The 25,198-nt window shown below is 39.0% G+C and overlaps 1 protein-coding gene and 1 long non-coding RNA gene across 10 annotated transcripts in view; one reads left to right on the forward strand and one right to left on the reverse strand.

The window, feature by feature from the left end:
- The window catches only part of LOC148238012 (uncharacterized), a 38,162-nt gene extending 14,039 nt beyond the window's left edge, over positions 1–24,123 (reverse strand). For 2 of the 7 annotated variants that reach the window (XM_088181241.1, XM_088181234.1), the window contains exons 1-4: positions 24,048–24,123; positions 5,172–5,358; positions 4,923–5,099; positions 4,353–4,463 (exon numbers count right to left, since the gene is read on the reverse strand). In XM_088181241.1, the coding sequence (XP_088037367.1) occupies positions 4,353–4,463; positions 4,923–5,099; positions 5,172–5,351 (468 nt within the window). In that variant the 5' untranslated portion in view covers positions 5,352–5,358; positions 24,048–24,123. Of the gene's footprint in view, positions 1–4,352; positions 4,464–4,922; positions 5,100–5,171; positions 5,359–18,489; positions 22,625–22,797 lie in introns of those variants that run through there. The other 5 variants (XM_088181242.1, XM_088181235.1, XM_088181236.1 and 2 more) reach the window with 4 other exon arrangements.
- LOC148238013 (uncharacterized) lies at positions 10,247–21,958 on the forward strand. Of its 3 annotated transcripts, XR_015808871.1 has the most exons (3): positions 10,247–15,778; positions 16,552–16,858; positions 17,363–21,958. It is a non-coding gene; the product is annotated as an uncharacterized LOC148238013 (long non-coding RNA). The 3 variants fall into 3 exon arrangements; XR_015808869.1 differs by lacking the exon at positions 16,552–16,858 and having other exon boundaries at positions 15,327–16,530; positions 17,286–21,958; XR_015808870.1 differs by lacking the exon at positions 16,552–16,858 and having other exon boundaries at positions 15,327–16,530; positions 17,363–21,674.
- Positions 24,124–25,198: the final 1,075 nt, after the last annotated feature.

Below are 25,198 nucleotides of genomic sequence, written 5' to 3' on the forward strand. Positions count from 1 at the left end.
GAAAAAATGAAATACTTCAGATTAAATTTTATTTGCGACCAATTTATACTTGTAATAATTAATTTGTATGATAAATTTATTACTTCGGAGCAAGCATTCAAAAATGTATTTATGCACACGCCATCTATGCCGTATCTCGAGAACTTTTACTTCCTTGTTCCTTGAACTCTAGTCACATTGATTGCACGTATGATAAAGATCAAATTAAAAATAAAATAGCAGCGAGACATCTTGCGGGTGATAGCGTAGACGCAGCGCGCTATGCTATCGGCCGCTAGATGTCCCGACCCGGCTAGGTGCGGGCGCACCGGGCCGATCGATACCGGCAGACTCCGGGCGTTTCCATGGCGACGAGCGAGCCGGCTGCCGCGCGACTAGGGAAAGTCGCCGACGGCGTGACTCACGGCCGCGTGCGAACGCAGTCGCTTCCGGGAAAGCGACCCGGCGGTCGATACGCGTCGGGCCCGGCCTGGCCTTTTTCCCGGAGGAGGTCCCCCGGAATCCCCGGGAAGCACCCTCCGCCGACCTTGGGCGGCGCACCTATTTTCGAACGAACACACCCCCGTCTGGCTCGAAAGCTCGCCGGTGTACCGTTACCGAAGGAAGCCTCGCAAAACGACCGGCAGTCCGGTTTCCGCCGATAGCGGGATTGCAGCAAATCGGAATTGCAATCGAATCATTGCGATACAAACGAGATGAGAATAAATTGAAAGCTGCTGCTGCGGTCGGGAAACGCCCTCGGCTTGCGACGTTAGATTAAATAAAGCTCAATTCACACGATTCCGTTTTTTATTATCGATCAACTATCGATACACACTTGAACGTATAGTAGACATAGTTCGAAAAAACTTAATCGAATCGAAGTTAATCACATTTACAAGTAGAATAAATTACACATGTTCAAAAAGGCATATGAGCGATAAATTAAATTATTTAGTTTGATAAATATTTTACATTTTTAAACCATATAATTTCGGTAACCATAATTAAGTCATTTGTATGCTTGTTAGCAAGCATTAAAAATAACATTTAATTAATTCAGATTAATTTCAAGTAAACAATATAGCTTATTTATATATTTCAGATCATTATGATCACTTCTTTAGATAAAACTCAACGAACACGAAAGCTCATTTCGTATACATATATATCGCGAGTTATAAGGGGCGCGTAGCAAAATTATTTTACGAAATTTAATCAAAAGTTGCAATTATTTTTTTATTTATATGTTTTTATGTACTTTCCTGTTATCGGGGGCCAAATTATACATGTGATATTATCAACGATTAAGCTCGTTGTAAAAGATTTTTTAGATCATATTATATGCACGAATAGCTTATCAGCTTTTAATTAAACATTACGATATTAATCAGAGAGACTAATCTAGGACCTGTCATGATCGATTGGAATTATTTGATTGTCACTATTTCCGGTCTTCAAGAAACGATGGAAATTGTAAAAACATATTTTAATATTACCACTGATATATCGCAAAAACGACTGCCTTTCCTAATATATTTGAACAACAAAATTCTGATTATTTCAACTATTTGTTAAATATTATTAATATCTAGCTGATATTCGTCGTAACTAGGGATTCCAATCCCGGGATCCCGGGATCCCGAACGATTTTCAATACCCGATGAGTCCCGGGATTATAAAACATAATCCCGAATTTTTTGGATTGATTGATTTATCAAGCACAATCGAATTATTATTGTCAAAATAGTTATATTTCGTGTACAAACTTGCGCAAGTTGCACGTGTCATCTGTGAATCTTTGAGGCTGTGAGTCTGAAGTGCTTTTTCAGCAGCAGGCTGCTTAGGAACCAAAATCAGATCAAGGCTAAATGATGAAACGCTTGATGCTTTGATGTTACTTCGTGAGTTGTATTCAAAATAATGTTTTCCATTAATTGTGTCTATGAGTGTACATATGTACATACATTGTCAAAAGTTATTTTTTTATCTTCTCAAATAAATATATAAGACCTTCCCTTTTTTATTTTTATTATATTATTTTCTATTTTAAGCCCAAGACTAAAATTATATGTACTTTATACATTGTACGTTATAAAAAACAGATGTAAAAGTATATCGTATTATTCATTTTAAATTATTTTTATCGATAAAATAACAGGAAAATTATCCCGGGACTGGTCCCGGGATCCCGGGATCGACTAATTGCAATACCGAAATCCCGGGATCAAAATTTTGGCCCGGGATTGGAATCCCTAGTCGTAACCTATAAATATATGCTAATGAATTGTAAGCGAAAAAATAATTAAAAGTAATATTAAATCAACTTTTACTTCATTAAAACCCCTATTCGATCCCATTTGCGAGGTTTTGGTACTCGAAGAGTAAAAATGGCAGCTATAAATTTATAATATAGCACTTATTTGACGTCACTGGACAGACGTTGACGAAAATAGTTTAAAAAATTTAAAATTTTACTGTTGCGAAACGTCCATTTGCTGTTAAAACCCAAACCGAACCTAAACGAAGATAATGATTAATTTGTTTAGATTAAGTTTCGTTTTGAACAGCACGTGAAACGCAGTGGGAAATAACCACTGGTGTTTTTTGAGCGTGAACAATTTACAAATTTAGTAAATTTGCACTTATGTGTTCGTAACTGGTAACTGAGAGTTAAATTATCCAACAACATAATATATTTCTTATATTTTTCAGCTATATATAGAAAAATTCCGCCTCCCGTTAGCGAATCATGGAGAGGACACTTGTTCGCCGGTCGGGGCGAGTTCGTTCGTTCCTCCGGATCGAACCGGAATAGACGTGAAAAGGTCGCCCGCGCAAATTGCGAGCGCGTACGCTGCACAATTCGAAAAATAATCGATGCGGCGGGCGCCGGAACAAAAGGCGACCGGAAGCGGAAAACGCGGCATGACTAATCGGGAAACCGTTGCGCCCGACGACGCGCTCGCAAAACAATGCACGCGAAAATTAAAACGAGCGACCTGGAGTCAGAATTGAGCATAGTGAGGCAATTTTTACTTTCGAGCAGACAAACGTCCGATAAGGATCGTTGACCTGGCTCGAATCTCTTCTAGATGTACATACAATGTGGAATACTACGATTTCATGTTGCATCTTTGGTGGGCCATTTAGATGTACAATTAATTGCTAGCCGCTGACTAATTACATATTGATTCATCAAGAGCGCATAAAATACTACGGCAATACGGCGCATAACTATTGTTTCGATAAAGTAGACGTTAGTAGGTAGTTATTTACAGATATATATCATCTTAGACGACGGTTTATCGTCGTTTGACGTTTTGACTTGAAGTGTCTGCGATAAGACAAGAGTATTTTGAAGAAAAAATAAATATAAACGATCGCCCTTATCTACCAGTCAAACCGATTAGCAACGAACGAGCTTGTATTTTAACGTATACGAAGTCTCGGGAGGCACTCGGACCGCACCCCGGCTCGCTTTACAATTAGTATAATTACTCCCGAGTAGTATGTTTTATATCATGAAACACTTTCGACGAACAAATAAACGAACCCCACATCACCGGGAGACTCGAAACATCTGCTCAGCGTCAATCGAACGCGAGCGACCCCTTCGAACGACCGAAAACATCCTATATCGAATTTCAAGTTCGATCGGATCGCCTAAGGCGGTTCGCGAACCTCGCGCAAAACTTAGCCCTCGAAATTGGCGTTTATTGAAATGGCATGCGACGGACGCGCGACAATGCAAAGCGACAGGCGTCATGTCTCAAGAAGATACCTGAACGCGGATCGTTTGCATTCCGACGACAATACAACCTTGAGAGCGCAAATTCGCAACTCGGGATCCGTTTTGCGATGAATTAATACATTATAATAAAGGTTCGCAGAGACGAAACCGCAACACCGCACTCGGAAAAGGTGTACAATGACAGAGGAGACGATATGCGGTTTCCATGTCGCGATCGGAGGTTGTCTAGAAGAATCCATTCGAGATAAATAACAAATATTTGCGTTAAAAAAATCGTTTTTCAAACACAGCTATTGTAACGAATATTTTCTTCGAGCAAGGCGAAAGAAAACAACAATCGCCCGCGCGACATCATGGTAACAAAGAGGCATTATTGCGAATATGGAACGCGTAATCGCTTTTTTACGGTTGCGGTGACGTCGCCGCGACGATTACTCATTATGCATTACTTCGACATGCAGTCATATTTTGTTATCTTATCGGCGCAAATCGATCGATACGACGCAGAAGAGGAAAGACAACGACCGAAGAAACCCGTCGCCCGTTTGCGTTATTAATTCAAAACGACCGCATAGAAAGTCAATAAAGTGGGTTGATGGAAAACGATCCGACGACTCACCTCTTCGGGAACCTTCTCGCATTCGCCGTTTGTTGTTTCTTCCTTTTTGGTCGGTTTTGTCTTGTCTTTTTTGCTAAAACTGATGGACCGGAACGACCACTTCTTCTTCACCTGAGAAAAATAACAAACGTCAAACCAAATCATATCGCGAAAACCACCCCAAATTCCCTAAAATAATGTCTGAATGTGCAAAATACAGGCAATTCCAAAATTGATGTTAAATGTTACCAAAGTCGACTACATATTAGATGCGGCTAACTAAAGTGCGATTGTAATTAATCGAAGACTTCTTGTCGCGTGGACTATTGCTATTGGATACCGGTTGAAAATCGCGCTTTTAAATTATTTTTCTAGTAAGTTATTACCAATGTGTGTCAATAAAATACACCATACACAAGTATGTCAGCCGAAATTGAACACTGTATCCTTGATATATATAATCCACAGATTTATTTCAAACACACGTACGATAAATAAACAAAAGCCGGATAAAAGTCAACAAAAAAACGTTTGAATATTGCATTACGAATATGAAGGAAAAGCGAAAGCACGTTCGTTAGACATCCTTACCTTTTCTTTCTTTTGTTTTTTGCCAGATTCTGGCGTTTCCGCGCTTTCGGCGCCCTCCTTCTGTTCGCTTTCGCCGTTGACCGCCGCCACTGGAGATAATATAATTTCCTTTTCGTTGCAGTTGTCCTTTTCGTTTTCGGGCGCTTCGTCTTGTTCTTTCATCTGTTTTTCCTTATCCTAAATAAAAAAGAAAACCGTTCACCGAAGCGTACGCATACTAGAAGCGGAAAGTATAAAAACGCAACGTACGGATATAACTACGTCCTCCTGGTGTTCGGCGGTTCCGTTCAGCTGCGGTTTCAGAGTGTCTACATCTTCGATCCTCTCGAGTTTTCCTTCACCGCCGGAGGCCGCGACTTCGCTTCCTTCGACGGTCACCTTCTTGCCGGTGGTGACGTTCATGGACCCCTTGCTCTGTCTGGCACCCATGGCTTATCTGCGAACAATAAAAATAAATAATAAATAAAAAAGGACCGATAACATATCCTGATTCTCGACGGGCGTTACGCAACGCACGATCACGAGGACGCGGACAAAAAACGACACCGACGATCCTGACGAGCGACAAAACAAAAACTCGGGGGCCAGGAGATCGAATTACGGGTTCGAACGCGATAAGAGCGTACGATGAAAGCACATATTGTTTTCACGCAGCGCGTCGTAAACGTAATTAGATATCGCATACCGGAGCGTTTTGATTAACCGACATATTTTCACTCGTCGCGGCGGCACTTGATATGCATAACGTCGTTTTTGTCTTCCGAAAATCGAAGGTAACCAACGTGACCGACCCGGCGAAAGCGTTCCGATGCGTTATTTTGTAACTACGCACCGTACACACTATTGTGAAAGAATCGAACGAAAAAAAATAAAGACCCTAAAAGTATGACTAACGTCGCCCGAACAGGGGACGAATTATTATTATTATCACCGTTGAATTGGAAGGGAGAATTTTATATTTATATACGCATTATGCGCGGCACATATACCTAAACGCATAAGAGAAAAAATAACGAAGAATTCCAGCGAGGATTAAATAGGATCCCACGTTCGAGTTTAATTTTTTGTTGGTCTTATAACTACTCGAAAACCGAAAATGAGAGATATACGAAAACGAGTTTCTCGCCATTATGCGTTCGGTTGCACGCGATGGCGATAACGCGCGTAAGTACACACAAACCTGACGAATAGCCTCGTTGAATATGTGTTTACGCGCAATTAGTTGCGTTTGTGTAAATATGTAAGCGACTGACAAAAATTATACAAATGTGCCCAATCACAAAACGACAGCGGTCGTTTTATCTCGTCAGCGAGGACAATGGATGACAAACGTATAAAGAATTTTCAACGGAACTTAGTCGACGATAACCGCGATTAACTCTAATTATAATTATTCATAATACGTTATATAAACAATCCGTCCAATCAAGTTTATATTGAAGAAACTCGACGCCGGCGAATACTCGAAATGCTGTTCGTCATATTTATACGCCGACAGAAAACCAATATCAAAAAATTGGATGATAAAATAGGAGAACATAATCCCGCGTTCGCAATATCCACCGCATGATCTGCGACAAGACGCGAGAAAATCGGCGATAAGCACGCGCGGCGGGATGGTATTATCTCGTTTCCGCGCGGATTCATCAGATCCGAAGGGCTCCTTCGATACGTCTTTAGATAGAGCGTTGCCTACTTCCACCCTTTATTTAATAATTCTAACGGGGGGTTTTACTACCAAGGCGGTGACATTGACAGTGAAAACGACGAATGAAGCCATCTAAAAAGCATGCGATCCGACGAATGGGTCAGGTTGACGGTCAAGTAGAGGTCAATTTATATAGTGATCCGGTATGTGGGAATGTGAGTTAAGCAATTAAGGAACGCATTGGCCTAAAAAGGGCTCTCCGTGCGTTATTGACTCAAAACCGAGGTTCGCCTTATCGTTGCGTCTTCGAGATTTACACAATGTTAGTTAAATTAGTAATACGGCAGGACGGAATCATTATTGATACATACAAATAAGACAGTAAATAAAATGATTAGTTATAGATTGCGACGATAAAAGATATTAGCTGTCCGGTATAATTTTTATCAATGCATAATCAGACAGTACAAATATGTATTCATACTTTACATGACGTCTCATCGTGAATCATTATTTAGTGAGAAGTAATGTGAATCATTACATATTTACAAAATAGATTCAAAGCAGTTTCTTTGTACTTTGCTATGAGAGTTTTATTCACATGATTTTCACTATCGAATGACGAGTGAACTATTCAAGTCTAGAATCGTGCGAACGTTGGACGCGAGAGACGAACGCACAAATTTGTCGCGCCCGCATAACCTTTACCTTGAACTCTGATTATTCCGAACCTTCAAACTCGGAAATCGTGCTCGCACGAAAAACCAACAATGCGTGCCCAATTATCGCGTATAGCACACACACAGAGCTCTTCTTCCACGTTGCACAAACGTGATGATTCATCCCGCGACAGAATAACGACGATAACGCGTCAAAATCTGACGAGTTGAAAAAAAATCACGGAATGCACGCATAGACAAACCAACAGTCAGTACACCCATCCATCCATAAACAATGAACAGTTATAAGCGGCGATAAGACTAAGGACCGTTTCCTGTATGTCTGTTTAAGTGCACCGCACTCCGTTCGAAACAAACGCGGGTCGTAAATTCGGCGTTAAATAATCGAGTGTCGCCCCGAGTTTATCGAAACAGATATATAATGGTATTATTACGCGAGTATATTTTTATCTGCCACTAGAATGAGAAAAAAAAAGCCGTAGTAGTAAAAACGTAGACGGGTTTTACGTTTTGGACGCGGGCCAACGGCTCGGAAACAAACGCGCGTTCATTCATAGTTTCGCCGCCGTCGTTAGTTTTCTATTCTTATCATAGGCGGGCTATTGTTATCTCGTCGGCGACGATCGACCCATAAACGGAGCTAAATTTGGAGCGATTGAGGAGCTATTGTCGTTTTCGACGGAAATGTGTTCGAGCACGCACAGATACTACGTACGCGTGTGGCATGCCAGAAGAGAAGTCGGTAAAATAAAATAAATCAGAGAGAACAGCGATTGAGGCGAAATAACAATATTTTTGTTTACAAGCTAAATTCTAGCATTGCGACAAGCATAACGACTAAGAAAAGATTACACTATCGGATCACTGTGCCTATCGGAATGCGAACTTTTAATTAGTCGTTCTTGCAACTTGCAAATAACATTTCTGAAAGCACGCTCCGATAACACTGACCAACAAAGATTTTATAACTAGGATTTTGATGGACTAAGTTTGTCATACATATTAAAACCATGATGTATTACGTCAAGTTTTGATATTACAGTCAAACTATTGTTTGTATGGATTCCATACATTAAACATGTACCGGTTATTGGTACCTAGGAATGTTTAATGAAAGTTGTGATAATATGGAGTAAAGATAAACATCAGTTAAAAACAGAATTAAAAATAATTCGTCGGTTTCTCTTTGCAGGAACAAGCAGCAATCTGCCAATATACCAGCATTCCATTTTCCTTGAAAACGGTTTTCTATAATAGCCATATCTTGATGGAATCTTTCGCCCGATTCGTCGCTAACTGCCCTCAGATTTTCCGGAAAAAAGTCAAGATGCGAATGGAGAAAATTAACTTTAAGTGACATTCTTGCACTGATTTTCTGGTAACTACCTAATTACTATTTTACTCAGTATAGTTAGGGTGTTTATTATTACGTAAAAAGCTTTCCACTACAGTTCTGAATGACTTCTAGGCAGTTAACTGAACATTAGTGAGGTGGTTTTCGAACTCCTTGTCCTGTAATATTTCGCGTATTTGTGGCGCAACAAAAATACATTCTTTCAACTTTGCTTCTGAAATTTTGTCATTTAATATTGAAAACCAGTGCCATTTTTGTCTAACGCTATCATACAATTTTTCATGAGATCAAGCTTTATGTGTAAAGGTAGTGAATTTACAATATTGTCTTTCTAAGGCACAAATTCTGTTCTCTGGCGCCATGTTATTATTTTATAATGTTCATGTGTAGCTCTGCTATTCCATAAACACAAGAAGCAGCAATTCTCCTTGCAAACTTAGCAGTAAGGCAATAACTTGCAAGTCTCCACAAATATTCAATTGGAAATCACTGCATTTTATCAAATTTATCAGAAGAGACATACTGTCTTAATGGTTTTTTATTACCATTGTGGAGCAAAACTGCTTTTAGATGAATCTATGAACAGACAGACGCCAATCACCTGGATCATAATCTTCGTTCACTTCTTGGAATAATCCAAGTATATCATTGCAATAACAAACGCCATACATCATATCGAAATAAAGAGGTTTTCATTTCTTTTTCTAAAATAAGAAATCCTAATATCTGATAAATACCATTGTTTCAGTCGTGAGCCGAGCAATTCAGCTTGTTGCTTTGATAAATTATTGTTGAATTAAATGTGGATTCTTTTCGTTGTCCTAACTTTCATCGTACGATGATGATGACAGTTTTCTCGAAAAATAATATTTTCTATATTGGATAGTGGTGTTTTTGTTCAGATACAAAATGCAATGTTTATTTTTACTTGAGAATGCTGTGACGTCAGTAAGGCAGAAATAGTAATCTGTTACATGATCATATGGTTCTCTTCACACCATTGGAACACCAAATGTCATCTTTCTTCCTTCTATCAAGTTCTATTGTAAAATACACAGGTTGTTTTAGCCCAAAATTTTATTGAAAATTCCATTAATGGTGACCTTGCCCAATGATACTATGTCACATTTGAACCCAATGTCTTTAAACAACAATTTACCCGAGACCATGAACATTAATTTCAATGAAAAATACTAATAATCTGCAAATTAATGGGCTAGAACCATAAAATTGGAATAATAGTGTCATTTTAATCTGTCGAAATTCATTCTTTATTTTATAAAAATAGTGATTAATCACAGGACTATGATATAGATGCAGCTGGGTGGTTTTGCTTATTTTGAAATTTAAAACCTGAAGAATAAACATCCTCAAACGAACGCGATTCATATACCGAGTATGAGTAATATAATGCACTTGTAACGTATGCGGGAGTTAAAAATCAAACATGGTTTACGGAATTTAGAGCTATACATAAACCGGTATTGCAATCCTTAAGTAAGAGCAATCGTTTACAACAGAAGATGATTCTAGCATAAAAGTGCAATTAACAACAATTAAACGCCGAGCACGTATCATTATTTTTCTCTGTCCTTTTCTTCAAACAATGAACGCCAATAAGAAGCAAAATTAAATTAAAAAAAAAAAAACACAAATACGAGTCTTGAGTCTGCCTGGCCGCTAACCGTCCGGCGTTATAATTAAGAATAATTAGCTTCGTAACGAACTCGTTAACAGAAAAGATCGCAATAGGCACGTTCCAAGCGTTCAGTATATTTTTTAAATTTAATACGAACAATATATGAAAAATGTTTATTTATAAAATAGTAATTATGCAACGAAATCAATTTTGTTTATGATTATAGAAATTTTACGACATTCCTAACATGTGACCATGACATGCCAAGCTGAGCGCGCGGTATTTGATAAATAAAAATATAAATATCATACGCATATATAAACTCAATTTTGGTTATTACTGAATAAATAAATTAACGACAAGAATAAACTAACTATCAACAGCGCAGAACGACAAACAAAACATTTACAAAATAGTATTGATTACACAAATAAATATTTTGAAATTATACGTCTCCGACATGCGGAACATACGGGGGGCAGCTCTCGCAATAATTTTAATGAAATAACGAATTAAATAAACGAAACGGTACGCCACACCGTGACTTTGTGCTTTTGAGACTAGTTCGATCTAATTTTGAATATTTACAACAATAACGCGTTATAACTGGATCGTAAACGCACGAAAAAACCAATCATCCAATCATAACCGATTGCCGTTAAATAAAACCGTAGCTCGAGCGGATTATTTTTTGACGGGAAGCCAAAACGTTCGATCCGGGAACGTTCAAGTAGTTTGGCATTCGAAATATTCCATAAACACGAACGGCTAGGAAGCCTCGGATTAGCAGAAATGGAAAAATAATAATATTGACCATGGTACGTTTATATATCTGAAAAAATCAAATTCAGACGAATAGAGCGCATCACGCATGATTATTGATGCACGAACGAAATCAACAATTAATTTTAAAAAAAAAGCAGCAATACAATAAATTGGTTTGTATTATATGTTAATGTTACTGTGAATGTCTATTACCAGTGAAGTTATATTTTTATTGGCATTTAAGTGAAATCACACCCGAATACATTTTCACCAGTAGATAAATATTTCTACTAGTGAAAATAAAATTGAAGACTGTTATTGAAATTGAATTTGACAGTTGCGAAACGTCCATTTGCTGTTCAAGCCCGAACCTAACATAAACGAATAAATGTTTCGCAGCTATCAAATTGGGTTTTAATGAAATTATATTTACTCACTGTAACATTTATAATTGAAAATGCAAGTTTCCAACCACAAATTCAAACGCAAACAGTATCTAAATCGTTTGACCCATTCGATTTGTAGAAAAATATTTTCATGTTGAACCGTTTACCTCATATTGGTTCACATATTGGAATATATCCTACATCATTGGCGAAGGTCAAGCACCTAAAGACCTACCCGTAGGTTAAAACAGATTTAATTTGATTCGCCGTATTGAACATAACAATGCGAGGGTTAGATACATAATCTCCCCCTCTTTATCGCACATATTTTTGAAAATTTACGTCATATTACTATCAACGAGAATTTCATACATTTCGTACTTTATTTATTTTAAGCAATTCAAATATTTCGTACATATACATCAGCTCATATTTAAACATATTATTATCATTACAAATGCGTACATTGAAAAGAGTAGTGCACCATCCCACATAAAATGGTTGGGAATTACTAAATCTTGACCGTAATATATGTATTGATGGAAGTGTCTTTGAGTAACTAATAAAATTAAATACTGGCATGACAGATGCCTTTGGAGTGTAATGTTAATTAAAACCATTTTGGGCATGACGTACATGCCTTTGGACTTCTGAAGATTAACAAACAATCGATGCTCAAAAATCGAAAAGGTTTCTATTGCCATACTTTTAGTTACATAGTACATAAAAGTAATATTATAAGTATTTAGTATGTATATTCTGCCGAGTTATACACTTGTTTCACTTCACAGTGGTCTCGGCATATCTAGCACGTGTGTGGGGATGTACATACTACCAAATATCGATTGCTATGTAAAATAGAGCCCTAAATCTTTTTGATTGATTCGAAGGCAGCGTTATTACCCATGTTAGTAGCTTTAAATATAACCAACTGAGATAGGTAACTATAAGCATGATACATAACAGAACAGCAAAAAACTAATTTTTATGGAATTTATAACAGTAACAATCTCGATATGTAGTCCTATCGCTCAAATCTACATTGTTAATTTCAAGCATATTTTTAATGCACCCAAGAATGAAAGATTTGCAACAACACTATGTATACACAAAAACGATGTCCCATCGGGAGACAGACAACCGATAAAGAGCGCAGAGACGCCACAAGCCTAGCGATAAGCCTCCAAATATTGACATGTTGTTAACGAGCGACCGATTAAGTACGCATTTTTCAAATAGCGCGAAGAACACTCGATAAACACGCGCGTTTAATGTAAATAAATAATACGTTTTACGAAAAAGACCTTCCGAGGCGAGTAGACGACAGCCGCATGCCATTGTGGCGAATGGCAGTATTTCGACACAAAATCACAGTCGAGCCGCGTCTAAATTCGAATCACGCGAAACGACCGCCTCGAGATTGATCCGTCGAGAATATTAATAGCTCATAATGGTTATTTTTATTAATCAAAATTAAAATAAAGCAGACGCGCTCTCGAGAAATCAATCATTTTTTTCGGATTTCTATTGCCCAAAACGATGTTTGATTTTATAAATCGAGAGCGGGTATAAATTAAGACTCAGACCGTTTAGAACGAATATATATAATACAAATTCACGGTGAGTTGAGCGCATTAATTAGAAACGTCTTAATTCAATCACGGTGAGAGAGAACAAAACATAAAAACGAACCTTTTTCAAAGAAGCGGCTAATTATTACGAAAGAAGCGTTAAAATTAAATTAGGGAAGACGAGTCGAATGGATCTTTCGCAATCGACGCGTGTCCGAGGCCGTGTCGATGAATGAAAACGAGTTTGGCGCAAACGTCAAATTTTGCGGGCGCGTACGCACTATTACGAGCGTTGTGATGATGTGTATCTATGTAGAATTTAAGCAAATATGTGAGGTATGCGCGTCGCGCCCGCGCATGCGAATTCCGAGACGAAGGCGAAATCGACTTAAAACCATGAATGAAACCAGCGGATTGATTCTAAAAAGGCGAATCGAAATTGTGCGAGTGTGTGTGTGTGTGATATGATTATGTGTAACGCGCACATAATACGCGGGTCGACAATTACTAAAACGGATCACAATGGGGCGCGGAACGTGACCGTCGTTCGGCCAATTCGATCCGGGCGGACCTGAAATAAATCCCATTGTACGCGAGATGCTGAGAAACGCGAAGAAGGCTGAGAATATGTCGGGAATGAGTCCAATTAAAAAGGAAGAAGCGACGACCGATAACGACCCACTGCCAAGGCCGAAACAATCAGACGTGCAAAAAGTTGATAAACGGGCGACACTCGCACTTTCGTCCGTCGCCGTCGTCACGGTCGCGAATAACTAGCGATAACGCGCGCACCGAAACAGGCCGCATAAGACTCGAATTCCTCGGGAGTGAAAGGTTATCGATCGTCGCAGGGACAATTGACCCCCATCGGAACGCGACTTATCGCATAGTCAACTTTGTATTCGTCGCCGAGACGGGTGAGTCGCTTTCGCGCGAGCTGTAAAAATGAGCGAGGGATCTTTCGTATTGTACGAGGGGGCGTTACGGGGCAAATATTTGTATTACAGCCTGTAATATCAGACACGTACATAGTAGCTATCTGTATACGTGTATTTGAAAAATGAACAGCGCACATGAAAGACAAACAAATAATAAGTAAATCTGAACCGAACGAATCCATTTCATCCATTAATCGACCACTGCCAATGTCTCGACGTAGTGAAAACTTAATTTTGATTGAATAAAAAGAAATCCTATCAATTTGATACTAATCCACTTAGCAATGTCTCGTGCAAACTTTGCACTCAATATTTTGAAATATAAACGACACAGTCCGTTTTCAAACTTCGATATCAGTAACGAGCGCTTCTATTTTTAGCGCATCAAACCAGCAAACGATTTAATACATAAAAATCGAGTTTACGTTGTCTCTTTAAGTTTTACATAATATTTTTTACGAAATACGAGTATTGCGACGAATATACTGCGATACGTAATCGTTATACTAAAATGACAGGAAAGTGATACAAAAAATAAAACTGACATAATATCAGAAGGAAATGGGTAACGCGCAAAAATAACCGATTTGCCGAAAGGATTATATGCCATATCTATATGTACCATATATGGCATACACAATCGTGAGAGTCGAGCTCTATATTCCAAATAAAAGAAACATCATACAATAACAGATTTACCATCCGACAGACGTGAACTAAGCAGCAATGAAAAAGTAATAAGCAATCACAGCTTACACGAAACACGACTACCTTCCGCGATCGCCTACTTAAGAGCAGTTTATCGCGATTGATCATAATATTCAAGTAAACACAGTGCTATTTATATGCATCATCCGAACGAACGAGCAGCGGGCGGGTTTGTTCGCATCTCTCCTCGCTCGAGTGGCACACCGACAAAACGATGAAAATAAAAGCAAAAAGTGAAGGGACTGTCGCGCGACAACACGAGTAACTGGGTCGCTCTTCTTGAAAATAACAAGGAGATGAAAACTTACCTACACAAAAGCAAAGGTTTCGTTTGAAACGCGAATAATTACAAAGGGCGACGAATTAGTTGGCACGTAAAATAATAAAGACTAAAGAGGCAAAATTGTCGGGTACGATTATTAAACGGAGACGCCCCCGCTTCGCCGTCTATATCTCTCGCTAATCCGCGGGATGAAAAAGGGTTATGGATGGGGAAGGAGAACAAGGGTGGCGACAATGAAGGATGATTGCTTGAGCGCGGGCGCCAGACCGCCATTATCCCGGAAAAGGGTGAAAGTGAAGCGGCTCAATTGTCTGAAAGTTTAAATAGGGAATTTAGGCACATATAGCATGTACGCGTATACATTCACACGCGGTTACATACGTAGCGTGCACGCGGGTAGACCAATCGACGGAGCTATCGATCATGAGGTGGTTTTTTTTTCTCAGGTAGGAAATAATTGTACAAGGTCCGGCTAGGAAAAAATGGAACTTAAAAACGAGCAGCGGTTAAGTTCAACGATCGGTGCCATTCGAACGAGAGCAAAAAATAAAACTCCGCGTACGAGCGTGAAGATGTAAAAGATTAGTGGGACCGAATACGCTTTTCATTGCAGTCAGTCAATACTCGCAAGAGCGGCCTAGATAAACGATTTTCTAAATAAAAAACTTAACCTTTACCGGACAAAAACTTTTGTTCTTATTGAATCCACTGCGGTTCAATTTATTTAATCACAAAAAATAAGCTTCTCACATATTATTTTTATATAATTTATTTAGGGTAAGCTCTGTACCCGTTCCAGATGTTGGGATCACTGCCAGAAAAAAACCTCACGCAAGTATACACTGATATCATTGTAAATAGTATTTAGTTAATTGTTCAATATTGTAATTTACCAATAGCTCTCAACATATTTTTATGTATGTAAATTACAATTACATATTTATATACTCGATGTTTGGTTATATTTGTCCATCGTATGATATTTTTCGAAGCAATCTTCCATATGAAGATATGATTTTGAATTACGTTTTTAAACATCTTTGTTTTTCTTTCACCAGTTTTTTTTTTACATAATAGAATAATTAACTATATGGGAATAATACCTATTTAATAAGCCACGCCAAGTCCTCATCGTGACGATTTTTTGTCCTTCGATACAAATACTATAATAATATTATTCATAAATCTATGTTACAGCTTCTCCCGTGTATTTTTTTATTGCTTGTGTTAAACGTAATTGTACTAGTTAAATATAATATTTAGAAAAGTGAATTATCAGCAAGTAATATAATCGTGTAGAATTGGCAGGGTGATCCAATTCGAGTTTCATATGTTGGCAGCACTGTAAATTAGACAGCAGTCAATAATCACGCGTGTTCAAAATGTCAAATGCATAACGTATTTTTCATTAAATCACATACATTTTTCTGGCCAAGTTCGGGCCCTGTTGAGAATCCGTTAAAAGCAATAAAATCGTGCCGTCGCAGAGGAAACACTCGATTATCTAGCGTTCATATTAAGACTGTTTAAAACAATATTACGACTTACAATAATTGAGAATCGAATAAAGAATCGAACTTCTAAGCATAATTTTGACCAATATGAGGTCTCAAAAAACAAGTATCACTTCTCAGAAGTAAAAAATTCACGTCAAAAGCAATAAAATCGTGTCGGCGCCGACACGATTTTATTGCTTTTGACGTGAATTTTTTACTTCTGAGAAACGATAATTGTTTTTGCGCCCTCCTATTGAACAATATTCGATTTGAATACACTTTGACCATATTAATATCGGTAAGGATATCTATAGTATTTTTAAAACACAATGTAATATTCAAGTGCAGACGAACTATGGAGCAATATGCGAAATGCTACATCTGTCTGTACTCTTCTTCAGCTTATTTTACATTTAGAGATTGGACTTTACCTAATAAAAGTTTTAAAATTATTATCCTAGAATCCGAGCAAAAATTGGGTATGAAACTAATTGCAAAACGTAAATTTTCTGTTCAAATGACAATTCTAAATTATAACCAATTTTTTTCTCGGATTCTAGGGAAAGAGAATATCATCAGCCCCTGCTCGAGTACCTGGAGAGGAATCTGCATTCATAGACATTTCAGAGCAGCATATAATTTCACTAGCGCCTATCAGTTCCCTCTACTTCCCATATCCAACTGATGCCGGAGACCATCAGCAGCTAAATCGCGACGGTCAACCCGACCGCGGTCGTCACTCGGACGATCAAGGAAGGAGGGCCTAGCCTAACGCCTGTCCGCGCAGCGTGCAGGTGCGAAAGCTAGGCTGGGAAATAACCGGTCGCCCATGGGCCGAAACTTCCGAACCTAATGTGACCGTGGGAGGAGGGCGTGGGTCCATATAAAAAAAAAGCGCAAAAATCAGTTAAATTATATTTTCGCTAGTAGAAATATATATCTACTGATGAAAATGTATTTGGACTTCACTAGTAAAAATATTCACTGAAAGATACAGAAAGATATATAATTGATATTATTGCGGTCATATAATGTTAATCCATAGATGGACCAGTAATTTCAGGTAAATGGTTAGGAATTACTAAACCTTTTCACCGTAATATATTGACGAAAGTATTTCTGAGTAACAAATGAAATAAAATACTGGAAATTTTATCATCAAATCATTTAAAATAGCTTCAGAAAATATATCGGGCATGACATGACGTAAATGCCTTTGGACTCCTAAAGGTTAAACGTATTGAATACTGTATGCATTAATTTACGCGTTTCGTAATTTCAACTCAACCCTTTATTTCATGATTATTTTTTTATCTTCGTATCGCAAAAAAAATATATATTAAAAATCAAATTCGAATTATTTTAGCACAAACACTATGCTATAAACATGTTTATCTAATTTGTAAAAAATAGATATTTTGTCGCTGATTTAGAACAAACACAAGCACGTAAATACTAAATATAACCACGCCTGTTTTAGATAGTCGGTTTAACGATAAAAATCGAATCGTGTGAACACGGCTTAATGTAGATAACAATCGAGTCGCGCCGGTGAACGTACAACGTATAGGTGTCGCCCGATCGGGTAAATCGGTAATCGCACAACCGGGGTATTAGATTATACGCGATTGGGGCGGCGATCCCGAGCGAATTAATCACATTACCTATACACGAGCTTGGGTAATAGAGAAACGTCTGCGGTGTCACATCGTATATTGTTTTTGAAACAAGGCCCGCCGGCTGATTCATCCCGATGACAAAGCGCTGAAAAGAAAGCGTTTCAAAACGACGCAAACAATCGATACGATGAGTAACGAGCGAAAAAAGTTAACGCTTCATTAGCTTCCCATTTTAATATTTGACGAAGGGACTGCTCGTCTTGTCGGGACAAAAGTCGCCGCACGCCACCGGCGGCCCATAACGAGCATTAAAAGGTTGTACAGAGCGACGAAGTGTCGGGTAATGGAAAAAACTGGCACGATAACACAGACGCCCCGGAAAAGGCGCGAGGGAGAGAGCGACCCCTCCTCTTTTGAGCGATTCTCAAAAGCGCGGAAGTGACGCGAAGAATTTACGTAGGGAGTATTATGTTAACTAACCGTACGACGGCCAAGTTTTCCAGACAACTCGGGCGCGGCAGTTTGAGGGTTAGCGAACGCGATCGGCCGAGAGGGGACAACGCCGTGCGGCACTCGATCGGGCGCGTAAACTGCTTCGTTAGCGACTTTGGAAAAGCGTTTCAATTAGCGCGCTTCCCGGAACGGTTCCGTTAACTCGGACTTTCGAACAGGACGGGCTCTAATAGAAGTCGAGCACGCACGAACTACAAACCGAAATTGAATCGAGTCAAAAGAACTCCAGCTAGTGTTACGTACACCGTCGGGTACGCAGCGGCGGCGTTCGCGTGTTCGACAACTACACAAAAAATACGAACAAAACGACGAGGAGCGCGCTTCGAAAAAAATACCGGTTCAACGCCCCGCGACGATGCAGGGCGACCTTCAAAAAGAAACCCTGGACACGTTGAGTAATATTTACATATCCACGCCGGTTTACAAAAGAGCTTTCGCACGCACTCCAGCTATTATTTGATTGAAAAATCATTTCGCAAGTATAATTTAGGGAATATCAAATCGATCTCGTCACTCGGTAGGTCGCGAAATTACGAATAGTTTTACGTAGGACGACGGACGATCCCCGGGACGGCGCAGCTCGCAAATGGCATCGCGACGAGAATAGAACGCAAACAGGACCTTTAGATATCGAAAGCGAATGTATAATCTCTAGCGTCCGACGAACGTAAATACGAGAGCCCACTTTTCTGCTTCACCGGGTCAATATGCGCACAAGCTAAATCACAGTTAGTTTTCAACGACGATAACCTTTGTGTTTCCTGTGTTCGTTCTGACGAATACAGCGCGTGTCTTGTGTCAATTCTGGGAAACAACTGCTCAAATACTTCAATTAACGAGTAGCATTAGCAAATCTTAAACCGCGGTCTAATTAGAGCTCGCAACCGAGACATTCGAGGAGATAAGCGGACAAACTATGGGCGTGTCGCGCGTGCATTTGGAAGTCGACTCGAAGGACAACAAAGACACGTGATTTTGGCAATGTTGATCCCTCCCGGGGTGAATCATCGTCGTCCTCAGACGCCGACCTCGAGCCGGTCCTTTGTTTCGATGTTTCGAAACGAAGGAAGAGAGAGGTCGACGCGAGAAGAGAAGGTTACCGTTACGATTCGATAAATTGAAAGCAGCATTTTACAGCATCTAGTCTGAGAGAAGAACATAGCACAGAACGGCGAGCACATGGTCAGCATTTGCGGCGAGCGATCCCGTGAAAAAAATGTGCCACGATAAACACGTGACTTTTTGTATACGGTTACACATCATGGGAAGTGTACTTTGGCGCTTTCGCACAACAATAAATAATAAGGAAAACAGCGAGTCAGTTAACCCTCGTCACCCGCACACAGCTAAGCGCTGGTCAGTTTTAAACGTAAACACAGCATAAAAAAATTTTTACACACTTTTTCTAATGTGACAAATTAAACCAGAATTACTATGCTTATGTATCGAGCGAATAATAACAGCCAGCAATCAAATTGCATAATTTTTCACATCAATATTGAAATGTTTTGTAACATAATATTACACCCTCCTTACAATATATATTATAGCGGAATAGTATCTTCCATTCCTCTCGGGGGCGAATTGAGAAATGGAAAATATGTTACAAAAAATGGGAGAGTTGTAAACAATATGCACTCGAAAATATTACTTAAGAAATGAATTCATTTGGTTCGTCAGAATCATCAGCACATAAGATTGCAATATATATTTTAAAACAGGTAACAAATTACATGGTCAGAATTTAAATCAACCCTGGGTCAGAATAAAAATCAAATCTCGATCAGTAACGGCCTGGTCATCATTATGTTATTCAGGGTCAGAAAAAATATCAAATGGTTAGAATAAAGATATAGTGCGATCATGTGAAATAAAAATATAACATTTAAAATATAAATGGACAATAAATGATTTATTTTAAAAATAGCACAGGTTAGATGCGAGCGAGCATTGGTCAGAACAGTGAACAGCCCATGAATACCTCAACGAATCAATTTATTTGTATGTAGGACGCGAAGGTATTCAATGCGACGAACGAAGCGGGAATTACGAGAGAGCGGCGCGGAGAGCACGCTTTGCTTGTTGTGTTGATATCTGACAACGTTGCGAGCTCAAACAAGTTGGCCCCAAAACCCCTTGATATTGACCATATATTATTATGCTGAACATCTGTCGACATAAAACTGACCTTGAGATTAAAATACAGATCACATAATACTGACTATTCTTTATAAATAGCGATTGAAAAACTGATTCTGACATATGTCAAAATAATTCTTACCATTTAATATAAAATCTAACCATCTAATATTGATTCTGGACGATGTAATATAAATTCTGACCCGAAAAATACACGAGCCTTGAAAAAATGATTTTTCATTGACTGCGTAAATCGAGGCATAGGTGTATATAATAATAATCGAGGCAATATAAAATTAATAAAAACATTATCACTGCGCGACCAATTATCATCAGTTTTGGCCTTGTTTACTACAATTTCAGCTCAAGAGGGGCTGATAATTTGATCATTATTTTTAAATCCGTCGCATAAATTAAATTCTAGAACAGGTGATTTCTGAATAGGTTTTTGTGTTTTGCCAAAAACGACAACCATGGCCGCTTTCAAAGCCCTCACTCGCGGGTTCTCGATGCCGGTCACGCGTCCAGCTTACGAAAGGAAACTGACATCAGCACGCCGGTCACGGCGCTCCTTCCGAACGGCCGAGAAGCGACTGGCCAGCCGAAAAAATATGCAAACGCGAACCATCGCGGAAGCGAGCGAACAAAATTGCAACGGTCGTCCCGAACCGGTCGGTCCTCTAATATTAGTCGTAGAACACTTTTTTACAAGGTACTGACTTCCTCGAAAGAAACAGCAGAGTTCAAATAATAGTCACAAAACCGAAGCTTGTAGGGCGCAGTCAAATCAAAGGGCGAAAAGGGTTTTCGGAGCGGATTAAATATGTAAATTGGACGTTTGTAGCTATCGTTAATGTTTCAAGTTATATTTCAAACGTGATTTACGATTTTATCAAATAATCCCCAATACGAGGCTCCTCACAACATGAATTATAAAAAAAAATCGCCGACATATTACACAATAAATGACTATAAATTCTTCGTTATAGTAAAAATGTATATTAATAAGCACCGTTCGAAGCATCTACATTACACAGTATAAAACACAGGTATATAAACATAATCATTATCCGACATAAGCATAATTATAGAAGACCGCGCAGCGAAAACTATTTTTATGTAACTGAACCACAATGAACTATCATTTTTCGTGAAGAAAATGTAGATACAATGTCCTGAAATTATTCATAAACTGACGATTCCCTGAAAGTGTTGATGTACAATTCCCAGAAAATTTAGGCTGCTATTTTAATAAAATTACTCGGTCGAAATGATAGGGAAACTTCACGGGCAGTCCGTTCACGCATTTTCACGGGTTAAGATTAATGTTATTTTATTGCGTATTTTAAATTGAAATCCTCGATAAATTAGAAAAAATGTTTCTAACATGTAATATAATTTTCACACATCGTACGTTAATCTTCGGGTGGTAGGACCACCAATCTATGATCAATTCATGGCGTTCGACGAATAATTATGTTCTACGATTTGCATACTTGAAGCCTGAATAAGCGTCGTTTAACGGTCAACGCATTGTCCTTAAAATTTAACAATGGATACGGTGACCTTGGTGGCATGTCCTGATCAAAACTTAGCTCGTGTTAAGACGGATTTGTGCCGAGTTCTTCGTAGACAAATAGTTATCGTTCTATGGAGGGATTTGATAGAATTATGTATACGATTAAAAACTGATAAGTTGTAAAAAAATTAGTAAATTCAATATCTCTCCGAAAACATTTTGTGTCACTTTGAAGCGGTGACAAAAATGGGCTGCGGAGTAGGTAAAAATATCGACTCATCTACAAGTAGCCTAAGTTGAAATTTACATATCATTTAATTACATAGGGAGTGATAAACTAATATCAAAGATCAGCGACGAACGCTATGAAGTGATTCATTTTACAAAGTCGACTATTGAAATAGCAATGTGTAATAGATTAGAAAATTACAGATTTCACCAGGGCTGTGGAGTCGGAGTCGGAGTCGTGGTGTTTTGGCCGGAGTTGGAGTCGGAGTCGTGAAAAATGAGCGACTCCGAGCATTTTTTAAATTATGAAATTTATGAATTTTTAATTGCGTTATAATGAATGTGTATAGCGTATGAATAATAAACGTGTAGAAAAACACCAAAAATACCTGATAAAATTAAACTTTTTTGAGTCGGAGTCGAAGTCGGAGTCGGAGTGGAGTCGTGTTGTTGGTAAATATCGGAGTCGGAGTCGTGTTTTTTTTTAACGACTCCACAGCCCTGGATTTCACATAGATCAGTTTGATGCTGTTTATCGTGTTTTATTTTGGCGTCGAAATTATGAGTTTATTTATTGATATTTTTATAATATAAACCCTTTGATTGGAAAAATACAATATTTTAGGTGTTACTTGAAGGTGGCTACTTGAAAATAAAATGTTATATATTTTTTAAAGGGATACATATTTCGATAGTATTCCCGAAAGACTGCAATTAAACGTTTATTAGTGTACGCAAGAATTTTTGTTTATTGTTGTAAATTGATTCCAAATATAATTGATGAAACAAAAGGATGCTTAAATGTATTGCGAAATTAATATTGACACGCACAATGATTCGGTAGCGAAGAATGACGCGTAATAGATTCGAATTGGTACTAAAAAAAAAATTTTTACTACGTTACGATCGACGTTTTGAAAGATAGGGTTGGCAACCCTGAGTGAAAATTTTTCCGCGGAACGTGACTCACCCACTTTGGAACAAAAACAAGAAAAATTGCAATTAACGGAGTGGAACTCGCGTCCGACGCCCGTGGTCGTTCAACTGCGTTTCGTGCGCTGTAAACAATCGTACCCCTCGACGAATGGACGAATGACGAATTACGAATAGTGTCAGCGCATCCGGAATGTTTTATTGTTATGGCAACACTCGACACCGAGAGTGCATTAATTGCGATCGACCGAAAACCGAGACGGGAGATTTCGCATGCCGGGGTGGCGCGCGGGGGCGAGGCCTCGGGGGGCGTCTCGCGCGAAAACCGGTCGGGGCGACCAGATGTTTCGATATAATCGCGATAAATTTGTTACAAGATGGCCGGTCCTCTCCCCGTCTCGCTCTTCCCTGGCTCCTCCATCTTGTCGCTCGACTATGCACTATGCACTATGCGCGCACCCCTGCTAGACGCGAGATCCTCGAAGGGCGTCGGCCATCGCCGTTCGATCCGATAGCGGAGGACGCCGCCGCGATCGACGAAAAGATTGGAAAAAGCGGGCCGAACAATGGACGGGTTTCGGCCGTTAAGTCGCGAATTTGAAAACGCCGGCTGTGACTGCAGCTCCGGGGGGCGCGCGCGAAGCTTTCGTAAGCTCGCGGCGTCGGCGATTATAGAAAAGTGGGCGAAGAGACAAAAAGTACTCACTCGTGCGTGCGGATCGCTCTTCTATGTGCGACTGTGCAGCGTCCCGTCTGCGCGCGCGGCCGTCGGCAACTCGTCTGTCTGCTGTCGGTCGGCGTGCGCTCGGTCGTCCGGCCCGGCCGCGAGCGGAACGCAATATGGCGGCGCGTCCTGCACACACACGCGCGCATGCGACAGCACCAAAAAAATGTCAACACTTTGGGGATGACACCCGCTAAAACCAATATTTTACCCTAGATACTATTTTTCATTTATTAAATAAACAAAATAAAACAATCAAATTAAAAGCACTATCAGCACGCGAATTTCAATTTCAATATGTTTCATTTCGCAAATGCAGTGTGCGAGATCACAACGCACGGGCGCGTTTTGTAACAAAAAACAGAAGTCACGACCTATCGATATACATGTATGCATACATACATATAAACGATATATACACGTATTTAAAAAATACCTGATTTATTTTTTAAATATTATTATTATACTTTTCTTTACTGTGATGTACACAGAGTGTACATACCATTTTATTATGTCAACGTCTTTACAAATATGTCAAATACAAATCATATTTTAGATACTCTTCCACAATAATTACAATTGAAATAATATGTATTTATTCATTCATTATGGTCACAACTTGGCGGCAGTCTGGTAACACTGACATGACGGCGGTATAGGGCAGGACTTTCTTTTGGTGGACCTCGACTGGAAAAGAACGGCCAGTGGTGCCTCATTCACCGTTCACTTGCATATATTTCAATAACGAACATGTAAACTCTATATACTTTTAATATAAATACTACTGCAGCGGCTCAATATGTGTGTAATTACCACCCGTCACTATCCGTTCGCCAAACAATATATAAGTAAAAAAATGAAATGACTCAAGATTGTGAAGACTCGTTGTGTCAGTATATGAAAACATCCTACAGCTTGATGAGCCAACTTTGTAAAAAAAAAATACTGCTAATAGCATATGTGTAATTCATAAAAGACGAAAATAATTCAAAGATTATTATTTGCTATAAAATTAAAAACTGATACTAAAGGAGAATCGAAATTTTATTCAAAGAGTTTTTGTTTACAAAACAAAAAAAAGCTTAAGTAAAATCTTGTTAGTTGCTACTGATGGTAAGGTGCTACAGGGTATT

This window comes from Plectrocnemia conspersa, unplaced genomic scaffold (assembly GCF_051122295.1).
Source record: "Plectrocnemia conspersa isolate PC_06_02 unplaced genomic scaffold, ASM5112229v1 ptg000002l, whole genome shotgun sequence".
Classification (NCBI taxonomy): domain Eukaryota; kingdom Metazoa; phylum Arthropoda; class Insecta; order Trichoptera; family Polycentropodidae; genus Plectrocnemia; species Plectrocnemia conspersa.